At 38.8% G+C, this 14,700-nt stretch overlaps 2 protein-coding genes across 4 annotated transcripts in view; one reads left to right on the forward strand and one right to left on the reverse strand.

Moving 5' to 3' along the window:
• The window catches only part of LOC116303694 (endothelin-converting enzyme 1), a 22,222-nt gene that overhangs the window by 5,524 nt on the left and 1,998 nt on the right, over nt 1–14,700 (forward strand). The window contains exons 7-17 of one of the 2 annotated variants that reach the window (XM_089040086.1): nt 399–526; nt 694–928; nt 1,579–1,677; nt 2,311–2,388; nt 2,694–2,794; nt 3,523–3,584; nt 4,021–4,140; nt 4,719–4,843; nt 5,247–5,312; nt 5,657–5,752; nt 7,105–7,184. In XM_089040086.1, the coding sequence (XP_088896212.1) occupies nt 399–526; nt 694–928; nt 1,579–1,677; nt 2,311–2,388; nt 2,694–2,794; nt 3,523–3,584; nt 4,021–4,140; nt 4,719–4,843; nt 5,247–5,312; nt 5,657–5,752; nt 7,105–7,184 (1,190 nt within the window). The remainder of the gene's footprint in view (nt 1–398; nt 527–693; nt 929–1,578; nt 1,678–2,310; nt 2,389–2,693; nt 2,795–3,522; nt 3,585–4,020; nt 4,141–4,718; nt 4,844–5,246; nt 5,313–5,656; nt 5,753–7,104; nt 7,185–14,700) is intronic. The other variant, XM_089040087.1, reaches the window with a different exon arrangement.
• LOC148905516 (uncharacterized) lies at nt 7,179–14,393 on the reverse strand. 2 transcript variants are annotated; one of them, XM_089040111.1, is made up of 6 exons: nt 14,239–14,393; nt 14,055–14,123; nt 13,896–13,946; nt 13,483–13,795; nt 13,091–13,289; nt 7,179–7,643 (listed from the first exon to the last, which is right to left on the reverse strand). In XM_089040111.1, coding segments are annotated over exons 1-6 (765 nt in total). In that variant the 5' UTR covers nt 14,371–14,393; the 3' UTR covers nt 7,179–7,642. The 2 variants fall into 2 exon arrangements, with proteins under 2 accessions (XP_088896237.1, XP_088896236.1); XM_089040110.1 differs by lacking the exon at nt 7,179–7,643 and having other exon boundaries at nt 12,725–13,289.

Genomic DNA, 14,700 nt, shown 5'->3' on the forward strand with positions numbered 1-14,700 from the left:
AATATCAAATGCGGCCAAAATTTATTGAATGCGTATTTGAGATATAAAGCCGTGTACTTTGGGAGAGGTGAGATTTTGATCAGCAGAAAAACTGACACTTTCCTGAATACTAATAAGTAGCCTTTAATCTAATTCGACAAAAATTTGGAGTATAAAACTCAGTTAAACAAAAAAAAAAAAAAAAGTGGAAGTAGCGGGCTTGTTGTTTTTCTGTCCTGTCAAAGGAACTTGGGAATTCTGAAACGGGACTCGTGGATTAGGATGGGGGTAGTAGTTACATGAAGGCATATGCTAAAGTTAGGTTACTGGTGTTCGACATAATATTCATTATGCTAATTTCGTTTTCGACCATCATGGAAGTTATTAACGATTATTATTTCTACTTCGTTTCTCTTTAGTTGCCATTTTTACAGAAAACGCTTAGCATCATTTTTAAAAGAGATTTTTCAGGAAAAGAAGAAATAAGATTTAATCCAGTTACCAATACAAAGCTCTGGAGGAACCTGTACATATTGATCCAGGAAACGTAAGTTTTCTTGCTTTAAGTTCTTATGACAATTTCTAGAGAGTTACAAGCATCCACAGAGCCGCTGGTTGGCTGCTGATTGGTTGTTTGGCTGGTTGGCATGTTGGCTGGTTGGCCATTTTTTCAACTTGTTTGTCTAACATTTGATTATCTGTTTTTCTTTACAGAAATGAATCAGTGGTTGTGGATTATATGATGTGGCAAGTTATCAGGAAATATTTGAAGGCAGTTCCTGAATTGTACAACTTAACGATATCAGAGTTTCACCAAACTGCAAACAACAAAACAACTGTCGACCAGCTAAGATCAAAGCAATGTATTTTGATAATGTCATCTCCCTTTGACAGTACTTTGGGCTTTTTATACCTTGAATTGGTTATAAAAAATGATCCGAAAAAGAAGGTAGGTACAGATCTAAAAGCCCAAAGAATCAATTGACTATTTAAGGGTTTTGCTTTGAGTAGAGTGAGTGGGTGAGTAGAGTGAGTGGGTGAATAGAGCTGGGGGTCTCTCAGTTCGATCTATCAGTTAGTTAATTAAAGTTGATCATGCCATGTCCTGATTTAGATCAGCCCAGAGGTTGTTTCAGGCCGGTTTGATCTGTGAGTTAGCCATGCCCTGACATAGGTTGAGCCCAGAGGGTTGTTTCAGGGTTCAATCTATGAGTTAGTCATGCCCTGACTTAGATCAGCCCAGAGGGTTGTTTCAGGGTTCGATCTGTGAGTTACCCATACCCTGACTTAGATCAGTCCAGAGGTTGTTTCAGGGTTGGATATTTGGTTTAGCCTATAACTAGATTTCGATTTCGATTTCAAAAATATGGTGCCGAATATGATAAAAAATGTTTTCGCAACCTTGACAAAAAAGAAAATATTCAATGAAGGCAGAGCAGATTGTCAGATATATTAATGTATAGTTTTACCACCAACAGCTGGAACTCAACACTGAGAAAAGTAGATAATTCCATTTTGAATGAGTTTTCTTCCCTTTCTTTATTACATTCCTCCTTTCTTTCTTCGCCTAGTTTCTTTCTTCTTTTCTTTCTTTTCTAGATAGAAAAAGTGTTTGAAAACATTCGTTCATCTTTCATTGCTCGACTGGAAAAAGATACATGGATGGATCCCCGAACCAAAGAAAACGCCAAACAAAAGGTGAGCCATTTTTACTCAGATAGCTTTCATTCTTATTGATTTTCTCAACTATCTAAACTACGAACAAATAACGTATGGTCTAGGCATGCGCATTCATTGCAATCACTGATTTGTGTGACCTGTCGGTTCCAGTCCTCCGAAGGAGGAAAGTGAGAGAAATAAGTGAAAAGAAAGCTTTAGCGAAAAAACGTAATCAATTTTTAAACCTATGATTGATGTAACAACAGGCCTCTTTTTACCATATAGGCCTAACGTTTGCTCTTTTTAGACACGTATAATTTCCTAGAGTATCATTTTTTTTGTTAACGGTTGCGTATGAGAAGACAAATGCAAGTTAAGCAAAGAATCTTATTCTCATGGGCATGACATTCCCTAGAGTATAATAGACACATGAATATGTGTACAACTCCAACAAAGACTCTTATTCTCAAGGGAATGTCACGCGGTCAAATGGGAAAACTTCATATACAAGACAAAGATGTGTATTATTGACCACGACTTTGCACAATATCTTGGGGTAACTGTTGAAAAAAGAGTTATAAGTTTCCTGGCCTGCCTGCGTTGAAGTTAGAGTGCGAAAATCGGAAACCTACTAATCAGATGGCGTTCTGTACTTTATTTTTTCTCCCGAAGGCACTTGCAATGAAAGGCAACATAGCGTATCCATCTTACATCAAGAATCCATCGGAACTCGAAAAGCGATATCAATCGGTAATTATCTACCAACATCATTATCGTTATCATCATGATCGACAGTTAATTAGAAATGAATTCATTCTCACATACGATTGGCCGGAACACGATGTTTAACATTCCAGACATATTGTATAGGCTTTCATAACACCTTGGACCATTATTCACATGTCTCTATCATTGCAAGCTCGCCGTTCGTCTCGCTTCGATGCGAAGGCACGGCTACCTTTCAAGATGGCGCAAAGGAACTGTGAAGTAAAACCTAATACCAGCTAGCAACTAATGACACTCAGTAAATCATTTAGTATATTCTATGTCCACAGCTACACATCACTGACAACTTTTTCCTAAACTACAAAGCCATATCCCATTTTAGTGCAGTGAAAAGCTTAAATACTTATGGCACACCAGTTGACAGAAGCGAGTAAGTGAATTTATTGGCATAATGCTTTGACCAGCTTTTTTTATCAAGAGATAACTAGCTAAAAACTAGTGTAAGCTGCGTCGGTGTTTCTAATGAAACAGTAATGATAAAAAGGTAAATTATACACCGTGAAAAGATGAAAAAACTTACAGACGTTTCGGACGCTAGTCCTTCGTCGGAGTAAAAGAGAAAGAGGTGGTAGAAAGGAGTGTTTATATGATAGAATAAGACAAAAGAAACCAATGAGAACAAGGTAAACGTAGGCAAGGAAACAAAAACAAACAATCAAAAGACAAAAGAAAGGGTTAGTTGAAAGCAAAGCGTTCATTAATCCCGTTGGGATTAAGAGTTGGGCACTCTTAGTCCCAACGGGATTAATGAACGCTTTGCTTTCAACTGCCCTTTCTTTTGTCTTTTGGTTGTTTGCTTTTGTTTCCTTAAACCATATTTTCTAAGGGATGCTTTGTCGAGTTAAAGCGCATCTCACCCCTGATACAATACTTTCAGTATTGGTTCTAAGGAAAAGGAAAATAGTTGAATGGTGAAATATGTCTTCATTTAAATGTTGCGTCTTGATGTTTTGAAGGTTTGTACTTCCATTATCATAAGATGAAATATATAACTACATAAAATGAATAAACCTATTCATGATCGCATCTACATGTTTATCAAAAACAGAATTCGGGAATTATTTTATTAGTCATTGACTTTTGATTTCGTTTTCTTAGATGGACGCCCGACAAAATATATGTTATGAATGCCTTTTACATTGCAGACAGCAATAAAATAGGTAAATAAAAATTGGGAATGTGTGCGTTTGGGCGTTAGAGTTCCCGCCAGACCTAAAGGAACTTTAACCATTAAAAGAGTAATTTGTGTCCATCTGCTACGCTCGTGTTACAAAATATACATCTTATACATAATTAAGTCACAGTTTTTATGACTTCTAGCTCTGACAAGAAAGTGTTTGGCATCAAACTGCATTCCTAAAGGAATAGAAAAAATGTTTATTCGCAAGACTCTTGCCTGTAGTTTGGCGCTGTCGATTGTTTAACGAATTACGATGACATATAGATGCCGCAAGCGAGAACGAAGTCAATTGCTTGATTTTGTCCCAAACGCACACAATCCCATCGATTTTTACAAACATTTGTGACGACCCTTTTAGCCTTAATTATCAGCACGTACCTTCCCTGAATCAAGATACATTTTCCTTTTTATCTCAGTTGTTCCTGCAGGAATAATACAACCGCCATTTTACAGCCCTGATTTTCCTATGTACTTGGTCTATGGTGGAATAGGGATGGTAATAGGCCATGAAATCACACATGGGTTTGATGGATTAGGTAAGAATGGAGCTCTCACGTGCAGCAGCCAAGTTGACTGTAACAAGAGGTCTATGAATAGACCTTTCCCGAATTCACTTGACTGACCACGAAACAATGGTTTGAAGTCGAAATCAAACTTGATTCTTTTATTCATCAAGTTCAACCTCAACTTGAAACTATTGTTTCGTGACCGGTCAAGTGAATTCGGGATAGGTCTATTGAGTGTTTTGTGTTGTAAATGACGAATGTCATGGCAACAAGTGTGGGGCAAACTCACGAGAAAGCTTCTTAAGACAATGTACCATCACCGTTGCGGCACATTCTAGAGTCTTTCCTCGTGCGCCTTTACACAAAATTTGCGAAATAAAGTTGTTTCAGGACCGCTATGTTTTACTGCTAAACAATCAAAAACACTCCATTGTTTCTGTCTCGCAGTATGGTTGCCCTAAGCCTGAGGAAAGTGGTCTAGATAACTCCTTAGGCTTTTATTTAATCCACTTTAAATACGTGTAATATATTTTAAATATGTGTAATACATTTTTTGTACCTCTCTTTTCCGATATATTAACGCCGTAAGGTTCACACTTTTCCTTTAGGCCGTAAGTATGGTAGCAATGGTAAAAAAGAGGATTGGTGGTCAAAGTCTTCATCACAAAGCTTTAAACAAAAGGCAAAGTGTCTCGAAGAGCAATATAACAAATATCCCGTTTTTGGCAAAAATGTAAGTTATCAAAATTAGCAAATAAATTTATTTTTTTACAATAACAGAGCGTATTCTCGCAATTTGATTGGCTGACAGCTATAATCAATAAGAGGACAGACACACTGAATCACGAATCGCTCGGCAAGGATCCAGGGCGCGCTTGAAACCGTTTTTCTTTTAAACCTTTTCCTTGTTTTTAGATGTTTTTATTTTTATCTTTATTGTAAAGAACGAATCGCCCTCCCTCCCTCCATCCATCCATCCATCCCTCCATCCATCCATCCGTCCGTCCGTCCGTCCATCCCTCCCTCCCTCCCTCCATGCGTTCTTGTTTTATCCTCTGATCTTTTTTCCCCTGTTCATATTCCTTTACTCATAGCTAAACATGTCTTATTTTTCATCCATTTTTCTCTCATCACAGATCAATGGATCTCTCACTTTGGATGAAAACATCGCGGACAATGGTGGCATCAGGCTCGCTTACGAGGTATGCCAACTTGAGCAACTCTTTACCTTGGGCTTAATGTTTTCCATTACAGACCACAGTGTCATTCCCTAGAGTATCGTTTCTTTGTTTAACGGTTGCACATGAGAAGACACATGAATATAGATACAACTCGAACGAAGAATATTATTCCTAAGAGAATGGCATGTAGTCTGAAATGGGTAAACATTACGGCCCAAGGTAAAGTGGCTTATTATTTATATCCTTGACAGAAGCGATAACATGAGAGTCATAAGTGCATACTAGAGTCAAATGCAGCCTCAACTAAGAATCAAATGTCAATCCATTCTTGGAGATTCGTACATTTCATATTTTCTCTTTTTTAGGCCTATCAGCGCTGGAAAAAAGAAAACGGTTCTGAGAAAATACTTCCTGGTCTAACATTAAGCCCGGATCAGTTATTTTTCGTGGGATTCGCTCAGGTAGGTTTTAATAGAATGTTCTTTAAAAATGTCTCTTATTAATCGCTAATGTGTGACGTGGGGTGTTTTTTCCCGATGGTTGGGATGGGGCGTACTAGCTCGTCCCACGTACACACACGTAGACTTTTTCTTTTTCTGGTCTTTTATTCGCTTGGTTGTTTTCTTCACTCTTCTAACTATTGGTCTGTACACTTCTGACTATTGGTCTGTGTTCTTCTCTTCCTCGCTATCTCTTCTGACTCTTAGTGTGTGCCACAAGCACTTAAGAATTATTTGTGGTCTATAGAAAGTGACGTCAAGCCGATAATGACCTGACGCTAACTGTGATTGGTCAATGCGACTCAGAGGAGTTAATGAGCTGGTTCCCAATTCCCGAGGAGGAATTTGAACTAACCCAAATTCCTATGATTTACTCAACTCTAAATCGCATAGATCATACAGTAGTCGCTATACACTTAACTTAACTAATTACCACTTGAAGGTGATTCAAGTTTGAAACAAAAATGAAGGAGATTATTGAGACTAAAGTTGGGGCGTCAATAGATTGTTGACACACCCGATTATGCATTACTATCAGAGAACAAAAGCTTTAGAGATGTCAACAGTGAATAGAATGTTTGCTCAGATGGCCAACAACTCTACGTGCTGAGCTGTCGACCTTAATCTCAAGCAAACCATTAGGACTGACATTTTGGTTCCGAGAACACGTTTCTTGCTTACCGATCAATTGATACTGTTTAACTTTGACACGCGTTTCTGTTCTCCCTTATGACATGTGCAACCAAAATGTCGAGCCTATTCATGTAATCCTAGAAATAACACTCAGAGCAAATAGACCTACTTTTCTTAATTGACTAATTGATTCCTACTTAAGTTTCGTGCTTGATAATCTGTTTTCTATGATGATCTACATTAATCAAACTTGGCCAACATTTTGTCCTATGACAAATGACCACCGACGGTTTCGAACTGAAAGCATGTGAAGGCGCTACTTGCAGTCGCTAAAAAGTCCATGTTTGACCCCGGGACACGGCGCTAACCAGTTTGAATTGGTATTGAGATAATTAGAATTTAGATATGTCAAGTTTGTTAGCGTATGAAAACAAATGTACCAATTAAATATACTTGCGTAAGATGAACTCAAATGGAATTTAACTTGGAGGGACGATCAACCTTCACGTGACGTCACAGCGGCCATGTTGGTGTACCAAAACTATACCTTTTCTATCCTCGGGGAATGGAACTCTATTTTTATGCAAAAGCTTGCAGAAAGTTTATATTGTTTGGTACACTAATATGGCCCCCTTGTCACGTGAAAATGCTCATGAATTCTTTTTTTCAATAATATGCAGCTGTGGTGTAGTAGTTTTAATGAAGCAAGTGCTGATTATAGTACGAAATATGACCCTCTACATGCATTTCCCAAATACAGGTAAGTTTTTTTAATCATACAAATTCATGATTCCGACTCCTCTTATAGTTACCGTTGCTATGTCCCACAAGCTCATAACAATTCATAAGCCACGCGAAACTCGGGAAAATCTTGAATACCGCCTGACATCTTTGCACTCGTTTTCTTTGAAGCGCGACCCGCTTGTCAATACTTGGACAGACAAAACGTTTGGCTTTATTCATCTGTTAATCAGACTGTTGAACTCCATTCAAGTAGTATACAGAATAGGGGTTCTGCGTCGGGTGGATCGGGGTGGATCGTGGATCAACCCTTGCAATGACGTCAGCCCCATTAAATGACGTCACATCCTTCATAGTGATGTCACACCTCCTCTTCGGATAGGTCATATCTATTTTTTAGAACAACCCCTATTATGACGTCATAGTTCTTGAGAAGGAATCAGAGCCGCTTCTGAGCATCCTCCTGGATTGGTCACATCTATTTTTAGAATAGTCCGAATTATGACATAATCAGACGCATGAACCAATCAGGGGCTGTTTTTAATATTCCAGAGCCGAGTCTCCCGAAATCCCTATCCTGGACAAGCTGTATCTATTTTTTGCTCACTGTATTATCTCGACTTTGGATTTGGTTACAGGTTTCTATTTTAGAACACCTATGATCTTAGGATAGTAGAAAAGATGCAATGTTTATAAAAATAAAGTTTTCGGAACGTATCCCGGTTTTATTCAACCATATTTCAAAAGGGAGAAAAAGGGGGTTAGGCGAATGCGAAATCGTACTGATTTTTGGAGCAAAACATGGAAGTGAGGCAAGAGTGCAATAGAGCGAAAACTGCTTGTCAAGCAGAAATGTCAATCTTTGTTTGCTTAAACGTTGTATAAATTATTTTGTTTTTCAGAACATAAATATTCCATAGAAAGCGATAGAGGTAATTTTAAAGCAAAACCTTGACTTTCTTTTTGTTCCTTAATAAAGACACGCACAATGTAAGATAAGTTCTCTGTCCTTTACTCTATAACCTATAAACCAATAATTGTACAAAGTTAATATTGGAAGCTAAATTATTTACAGAAACATTAGGTTTTAGATAAATTGTCCTGTTTGTACAGTGTCTTCCAGCTTGGAGCGCTTGATCTTATACACAGTACCGTCTTCTACTAGCAACAATTTGCGTTTCTTTCCTTTATGTTCTACGGGCTGGACACCTAATACTTTAAAAAAATTTCGTTTGTTGTTTGGTGGTAAAAGTGGCACTTTCTCATACTCTAGAATACCAGCCCAATCCCCTCGTTATACAATCTTACAGACAGCAAACTTTCTTTTTGTGGAATTATTGACACGTACTTTACTTATTACTAATCTAGAACCGTCCATTAACTGTTCTTTCTGCTGTTCTAAATTATCTCCAGCCTGGTAGAGTGTTCCATCTTCCAACTGGATTACAAGTTTTTGCTGCCCATAATGTTCGATATACCCAATGGCCGAGACAGTATAGGTCGAGCCAAGTGGTAATTCTGCCAAATTCTTTAAATGTTTATAGGGAACCATGTCTTGTCTCGCTAGTGTATTTAGTGTTCCCGGCACATCGGTAGATCTACAGGTGAGAATGTTCTCCATTTGCGCCGTCTGTTCCTCTATTTCTGTTGCTAGTTTTAGCTGCAAGGTCTTTATGCTGTGTTTTTCCATTTCCTGTGTTAATCTTAAGTTACAGAAGACAACGACATGCCTTTGTGGGGTTCGTCCCCACCCTGTTATGTTTAACACCGCCAGCGGTTTGTTGTACAATGTTAGATAGTTACGCCTAGGGTCTCGAATCTGCTCCTTTTTTGCGTCAGAGAAGTTCTCCTGTAGGTAGGTTTCGATATGTTTGTTGGAATAGCACAGACCTAGTGTTCCCTGTTCTTTGTTTGTTTCGATTAACATGATAAATTTCTGGCCGAATTGGGTTTGCTTCTCTCGCATAGCCATAACATTATAGGATCCTACAGACAACTGTTTTAGTTGGATGATTTCATTGTCAGAGAAAATACTGCTGTAATCATCGAGTAATTTTATCCTTTCTTTTTTCTCTGCAATAGCGGCTTCGAAGGGTTTTCGACATTCTTGTATTTGTATTGCCGCTTGTTTTGTAATGCTTTGTACTTGTTCCCTGCGTGTTTTATCGGATGCTCGACGGGGTTTTCCGGTACCAGTGACGGGTAATTTGACTGTTAAGTCATCTGCTCTAGATAACTCTAAGTCAGTCTTACAGTTCTTGTTTCCTTTGACATGGGCGAGGTAAGGTGTACAGTGTTCGTGTGGAACTAACCCAGAATTTTCCAACAACTGTAGGTTCTTTTCTTTGCTCTCGTCGTTACAGCTGTAAACACCCCCTTTGGAGACTAGTCTGGTAGCAAAATACAAACTAGCATTACTGCGATGTTTAAAGTAGCGAGCTCCAGAGATATCCAGGAAAACATCCTTGGCTTTGTCTTTTCCTTTGCTAGCAACAGTTTTAATTCGATCACACACCTCGATAATGTCTATGGGTAACTTTGCGCCCAGAGTCAAATTTGCGAGACACCAGTTCTCTTTGTCAGACCATTTTTCTACAAACTGTCCACTAATGTCCTTGGTCTTGTCATTGTATGTGTAAACTAGTAATCCAACATCGCGTGACCTGTCAACCACGACTAAGCTGTGTAGCATAGAGTCACAATACGCTCTCCAGGTGTCTGCAAATGGAGTTGAGTAGACTAGACTTGGTGCCACATAGTCCGTTATACGGATAAGAGTGCTCTCCATAAACTCGTCACTAGGAACACTATCTTTGCAGTAAAAGGTAACTTCTGCACGCGTTAATCCCCGATTCTTGGCTAGGTTTCGTGCGTTAGCAAGCCGTGTTTCTCTCTGACAGACCCAATCTTTCCAGTGCTGTCCAACGGTTTCTCTTACGCTTTTGCTCTCCAACATTTGTACCATATTGTTGTAAATTTTACAGCGAGTTGTCATTCCATTTACTGTTTCCATATAGGTCAGACAGTTATTGCCCACTTGATCGCTGTTATCGAGAATTGTTCTGTCATCTTCTGCCTCGCAGCCTTGGATACGAAAACCTTTGGTAGAGGTCAGAAAGTGAATAACTTCTTCTTTGTCAAAGCTGCCACTGTAATCCATGGTTAAGTCAATATCCTTTAAGAAAATGTTTCTTAATATGTAGTCATCGGAGCGTAAAAACTTTAAAACTTCAAAATATTCTTCATCTGCGCAGGCAATTTTAAATTCTTGTCTGTAGTAAAGGGTTTCTTCGGTCTCCTTCGATTTTAATCTTCCGTAGACGTTTTCCAATTCTTCGTCGCGTGGTTGTCTTTTTAATGGTGATAAAGCGATGGCTTTGACTTTACACTTCTGCAAGCCATGCCGGGTCAGCATATCTCGAATGTGCTTGTTGACCACACCGACTTCTGTATACGTTTTCTTTGCAGTCACAAAGTAGTCTGGTACAAGGACGTAGAGAAGAAAGTTATCCACAAACTTCTCACTGCACGAGATAAATCCGACGCCTTCCTGCTTCCCATACTTGTTGTAGTTAACAGCACCGGTTCTATTTAGGGAATTTTCTTGGGCAATTTTTTCTAAAAGGACAGTACTCTCGTTGGACCGACCAAGAAGAGAACGACGCGAAAAAAGACCCAAAGCTTGCATATTGTCGAGACGAGTAGGAGATTTTTTGGAGATGTTCACAGCACGAAGTTTCGATGTAGAATGAGAAAATATGAGAAAATCGCTAGCTTTATAGCGCAAAACAGCAAGGCAAGCACTTTTACGATGACGTAAAAGATCAAACAATGGTGGAATCAAACAAGTTTGGGCATGCTTGTATAGGGAAAAGGATCTACAACCAAACGGGCCATCGGGCCTTATGGGGCCACAAAATGCCACTTCGGGCCAAATCGGGCCTAATAAATACATAAAAACGCAATAGAAAGCTTCCATTTGCAGTGAGTCACTGGTCAAGTAAACATGGGTCGAACGCGAAGAAACTGTCCTGTCTTTGGATGTGGAAGCACCAATCTTGCTAGTAGAAGACGGTACTGTGTATAAGATCAAGCGCTCCAAGCTGGAAGACACTGTACAAACAGGACAATTTATCTAAAACCTAATGTTTCTGTAAATAATTTAGCTTCCAATATTAACTTTGTACAATTATTGGTTTATAGGTTATAGAGTAAAGGACAGAGAACTTATCTTACATTGTGCGTGTCTTTATTAAGGAACAAAAAGAAAGTCAAGGTTTTGCTTTAAAATTACCTCTATCGCTTTCTATGGAATATTTATGTTCTGAAAAACAAAATAATTTATACAACGTTTAAGCAAACAAAGATTGACATTTCTGCTTGACAAGCAGTTTTCGCTCTACTGCACTCTTGCCTCACTTCCATGTTTTGCTCCAAAAATCAGTACGATTTCGCATTCGCCTAACCAAGGGCGCTAGGGCAAAAATTGGTGGTTTTTTAGCCGTTAGACTCCGTTATATTGGTGTTTTTTAGCCGTTAGAAACTGTTTAAACTGTTACTCATCTGTTCTGTTATGTGCTGGCTTGATTTTTTTAGTTTTCCCGTCTATATACGCCAAAAATACTGCTGTGACCAACGGTCCAATCGTACGTAACGAACTACTGTATCCTATACCTGTCTCGTGACCGCTTACGCAAGCGTACGCGTCGGTTAATAAGTTAATAAGTTAATCCAAATCCCCTAGAATAACCAAAAATGAACAGGGGTAGGAAAAGAAAGGCCAATCTATTGTTCTCTCGTCTGCTCGAGTAATAGGATTAAAGTGAAAGGTACGGTGGCAATTTGTTTACTCAGCGATGACAGATGTGTAACCAACGAAACCTAACGAACCAACTTCGGATCTAACCGAACTGGCCTCGCCGAAACTCGAACCCCGACTTACTTGTCAACTTACGGTTTTGCTATGGCTGTAAATTAGAAACAGTTTTAAAAAACCAGTTCCATTCAAACTGACATCCAAAAAATCCACGAATCATTAAACAATTGTAGCTTCTTTAGTATTATCTTGAGCGAATGGGTTCTGCCTGCGGTTGGGATTTCCAAACAGATATTGGATTAGCGCTTGTACTTTGTTTGCGGCAATGTGTGGATCCTATTTCAAAATTAGTACCATATGTCTGGAATCTTTTCGATACAAAGAATGTCTTAGAAATAACTTTCGAAATGCATTTGTAAGTTTTATTTTATTATTGGTAATCGTTCAAAATTATCAAGAACGTCCTGGGAACCCAAATATCATTTACGAGGATTAGAGATACCATCTATTAAACACAACACGTGAACGTTGTAAAAGGTCACGGCCGGGGGCTGTCATCGGATAAGATCGTTTGGGCCACGAGTCGGGGTTCGAGTTTCGGCGAGGCCAGTTCGGTTAGATCCGAAGTTGGTTCGTTAGGTTTCGTTGGTTACACATCTGTCATCGCTGAGTAAACAAATTGCCACCGTACCTTTCACTTTAATCCTATTACTCGAGCAGACGAGAGAACAATAGATTGGCCTTTCTTTTCCTACCCCTGTTCATTTTTGGTTATTCTAGGGGATTTGGATTAACTTATTAACTTATTAACCGACGCGTACGCTTGCGTAAGCGGTCACGAGACAGGTATAGGATACAGTAGTTCGTTACGTACGATTGGACCGTTGGTCACAGCAGTATTTTTGGCGTATATAGACGGGAAAACTAAAAAAATCAAGCCAGCACATAACAGAACAGATGAGTAACAGTTTAAACAGTTTCTAACGGCTAAAAAACACCAATATAACGGAGTCTAACGGCTAAAAAACCACCAATTTTTGCCCTAGCGCCCTTGGCCTAACCCCCTTTTTCTCCCTTTTGAATGAAGAGACTGAAGACGATAATTATACCAATTCAGAAGCTTGTTCTTACGAGAAAACCGCGTACGTATGTAACCCCAATGTCGTCTGTACTCTGGTATCTGACTCTGCTCATCTTCGGGGAGTCTATCGATGGATCTGGGATCTACCGACCATGTAGCATTTCCGTCATTCGCTTGTTTATCATTTCCACCGCAGCTTTCTTGTTTCCTTTTCTTGATGCTTGGTTCTGAAAATAATTAAAGCACTCTAAATTAATTGTACAACCAAGTGTAGCTATTCGTATGACTCCCATAATAAACAAATTAATACATTTCTTTTGTTTGCTATGTACATCCGTAGTTATTCGTCTTGAACTAAGGGCTTTTTTTACGAGTAAGAGTCAAAGTTTTAGATTTTCAGTGTATTTTGATAAAACCTACCTGGTTGACCTGTGGCTGGTCTCTTGGTTCCCTTCTTTTTCGGGTGGGATGCTTCTTGGTGCGTTCGGAAGGGTGCCAAATTAGCAAACTCCTCTCCACATTGATTACACTTATATTGACGTTTGATAGGCCGACGTTCATGAACGTTTAGTGCATGTCGTCTTGCATCCGATTTCCTCTTGAACTTTTTTCCACAGTGAGGACAGGGATGTCTTTTGTCATCATGAATTTCTCTTTCGTGGCGTCGTAGATCAAATTTTCTCTTGAAAGTCTTCTTACACGTTTTGCAAGTCAAGGGATTATTGGAAGGATCCTTTAAACAAACAAAACAAACATTGAAATTAGTTCATCGAAAATAAACTATTCAACTGACTGAAAATAGTATTAAAAACGTAAAAAGAAACTGAATTTACCTCTCTCGGTACACCAGCTCCGGTCTGAACTTCACTTTCTTGAACTTTAACCTTTAAATAAAGAAAAATTATAAGATCTTAAAAAAAATAACACAGCAAAATCAAAACAATCAAATTAGTCTCGCACAAAGTTATTCAACTGTGAAAAAATATTCTTACCCTGTTGTCTCCACTACTATTTCCAGGCGTTGGCAAATCCACGTTCGATTCCGTGTATGTACAGTTACTCTAAAAAAAAATTTTCTCTCGTTAGTAAGAATAAATAAACTCGGTAAAAAATAAAATAAAATAAAATAAAAATATAATATAAAAAGCTCGATTTTTTTGCTTTAAGAATGCTAACCTCAAAATCTGCTGTCGTCAACTCCAAAAGACGATTTAGTGCTAACCCAATGGACAAATCCGGGATCCTATTCGAGTCCATAAAACTTTCCCATTCTGACAAAGAGTTGATTGCACCAAATTCTTGATCCATGTTAAAGTTGAAATAGGTTGGGCAATCGCTACTCCACCCTCTTTATAGGCTGTACATTTGCATTGACGCAAAACACCTGTACAAACATCCCACACCCAATATTTGTACACTTTTTTTGCCGAGTCACGCTGCTTTGATTGTTTAATTCCCGCCATTTTACACAAAAGCTATCAACATGATAATTTCTGAAGACTCGTCCCGCCATTTCGATAATCTATGAAAATAATACGGCATTGACGTCATTTCCTGTAAGTTCGGGACCAATCAGAACTTACATATCAGTTCAGGCGCAATGTAAATGAGTTCAGGCGCAATCCCAGAGTCTTGACG

This window comes from Actinia tenebrosa, unplaced genomic scaffold (assembly GCF_029948245.1).
Source record: "Actinia tenebrosa isolate PJP-AT-01 unplaced genomic scaffold, QUT_ActTen_1.0 PGA_scaffold7__59_contigs__length_16204524, whole genome shotgun sequence".
In the NCBI taxonomy this organism is placed as follows: Eukaryota; Metazoa; Cnidaria; class Anthozoa; order Actiniaria; family Actiniidae; genus Actinia; species Actinia tenebrosa.

Coding starts and splice junctions, on each gene's coding strand:
- LOC148905516 (XM_089040110.1), bottom strand. CDS start 14,370: ATGGATCAAGAATTTGGTGCAATCAACTCTTTGTCAGAATGGGAAAGT. Junction 14,124..14,238: donor TGACGACAGCAGATTTTGAG/GTTAGCATTCTT, acceptor ATTTTTTTTTAG/AGTAACTGTACATACACGGA. Junction 13,796..13,895: donor GAGCTGGTGTACCGAGAGAG/GTAAATTCAGTT, acceptor GTTTGTTTAAAG/GATCCTTCCAATAATCCCTT.